This window comes from Monodelphis domestica, chromosome 1 (assembly GCF_027887165.1).
Source record: "Monodelphis domestica isolate mMonDom1 chromosome 1, mMonDom1.pri, whole genome shotgun sequence".
NCBI lineage: Eukaryota > Metazoa > Chordata > Mammalia > Didelphimorphia > Didelphidae > Monodelphis > Monodelphis domestica.
The window spans coordinates 174898312-174899864 of NC_077227.1; the positions used below are offsets into that span (position 1 = coordinate 174898312).

At 40.1% G+C, this 1553-nt stretch overlaps 1 protein-coding gene across 1 annotated transcript; it reads right to left on the reverse strand.

Moving 5' to 3' along the window:
- Positions 1-224: 224 nt before the first annotated feature.
- On the reverse strand, positions 225-1279 carry LOC100029940 (olfactory receptor 10G3-like). The gene has a single exon (XM_007480127.2). The coding sequence runs from the start codon at positions 1277-1279 to the stop codon at positions 338-340; it is 942 nt and encodes a 313-aa protein (XP_007480189.2). The 3' UTR covers positions 225-337.
- Between the last annotated feature and the right edge of the window lie 274 nt (positions 1280-1553).

Sequence of the window (1553 nt, forward strand, 5' to 3'; positions counted from 1 at the left end):
AAGGGTTTTTAAATGAACAATTTATATTACTTCATCATACTGAAAGAAGCAATTATTTCATGATTGTTAAACTGGTTATAAAATACACAGGCTAAACACTTTATTTTAATGCATTTTATTGCCTATTATTATTTAATGCCTTTGAACAATATGAAACCTTAACAGAAGGAGAAGCAATATTGCTTAAAGCTGAAAATGTTTATTTAATTTCTTTTAGGCTCAAATCAATGTCTCATAGATCTCTGAATCTATTTTGGTATACTTGTCTTCAATAAATTCACTAACTCTTAGTACTCAAATCTTTGAAATATGAGTGTCTCAACAAGGACAGAATCATTCAGTTCTTACTCATAGCCCTACGGTCACCTATCATTCGCTTCAGGGCTAATTTTACCTCCTTGTTTCTCAGAGTATAAATTAGGGGATTAAGGAAAGGAGTGATGGTTGTGGGGAACAGAGCAGCTGCTCCATCTAGAGGGCTATTGGCTTCTGGTCTCAGATAGATAAAGGCAGCAGGCACATAGTAAATTGTGACCACTGTCACATGGGCTCCACAGGTGGAGAATGCACGTCTTCTTCCATCAGCTGTGCGGATTCTTAAAATGGCTTGGATTATATGTACATAGGAGATCAGGATTAGAGAGAAGCAACTGGCAACTACCACTCCAATGTCCACAAAAGTCACCAGCTCATTGATGGTTGTGTCAGCACAGGCCAGTCTTAGCACTGCAGGGATGTCACAGAAAAAATAATCTACCTGGTTGGGACCACAATATGGTAAGCAGAAAGTAAGTGTGGCCTGGATAGCACCATGGATAGAACCAGCTACCCATGCTCCAGCCACCATTAAGAAACACACTTTGGAAGTCATTAGGACAGGGTAGTGTAGAGGTCGGCATATGGCCAGGTATCTATCATAGGCCATCAGAGTGTAAAAGAAGCACTGGGTGCTGCCTAGAAACTGGTAGAAATAGAGTTGAGCTACACACCCACCAAATGGGATAGGCTTAATGCCAGGAGTGAAGTTCATTATGAGCCGTGGAACAATGATGGAAGAAGTCCCCATGTCCATGATGGACAGAACACCAAGGAAGATATACATAGGGCGTGCATGAAGCTGGGAGTCTATACAGACTGTGAGGAAGATGAGTAGATTTCCCATTTGGGTCAGAATGTAGATAACAAGGAAGAATAAAAAGAGGAATATTCTTAGCTTGGGTGGGTAAGGAATCCCTGTCAGGATGAACTCTGTCAATTGAGTGCTGTTCATTCTCTCCATCCTCTGGAGTAGTCTCACCTGAAGAATGACTAAGACATATGGTGAACTTGGAGATGAAGAGGAATCAAAGATGGCAATAGATTGCAGTATCAAATCACTGGTTTTGAGGTCAGGAGGAACTAGAGAAAGAGGGTAAAATATAAAATAGGGAATTTTACTGGGAAATTTTGTGTCTTCTCTTAGGCAGAGGGATAATTAGTAGGAAGGAAACCATATTCTTTAAGGTATGTTTCCAGAACTACTTTGCTTAAGAATAGGGCTTTTCCTTACTTCA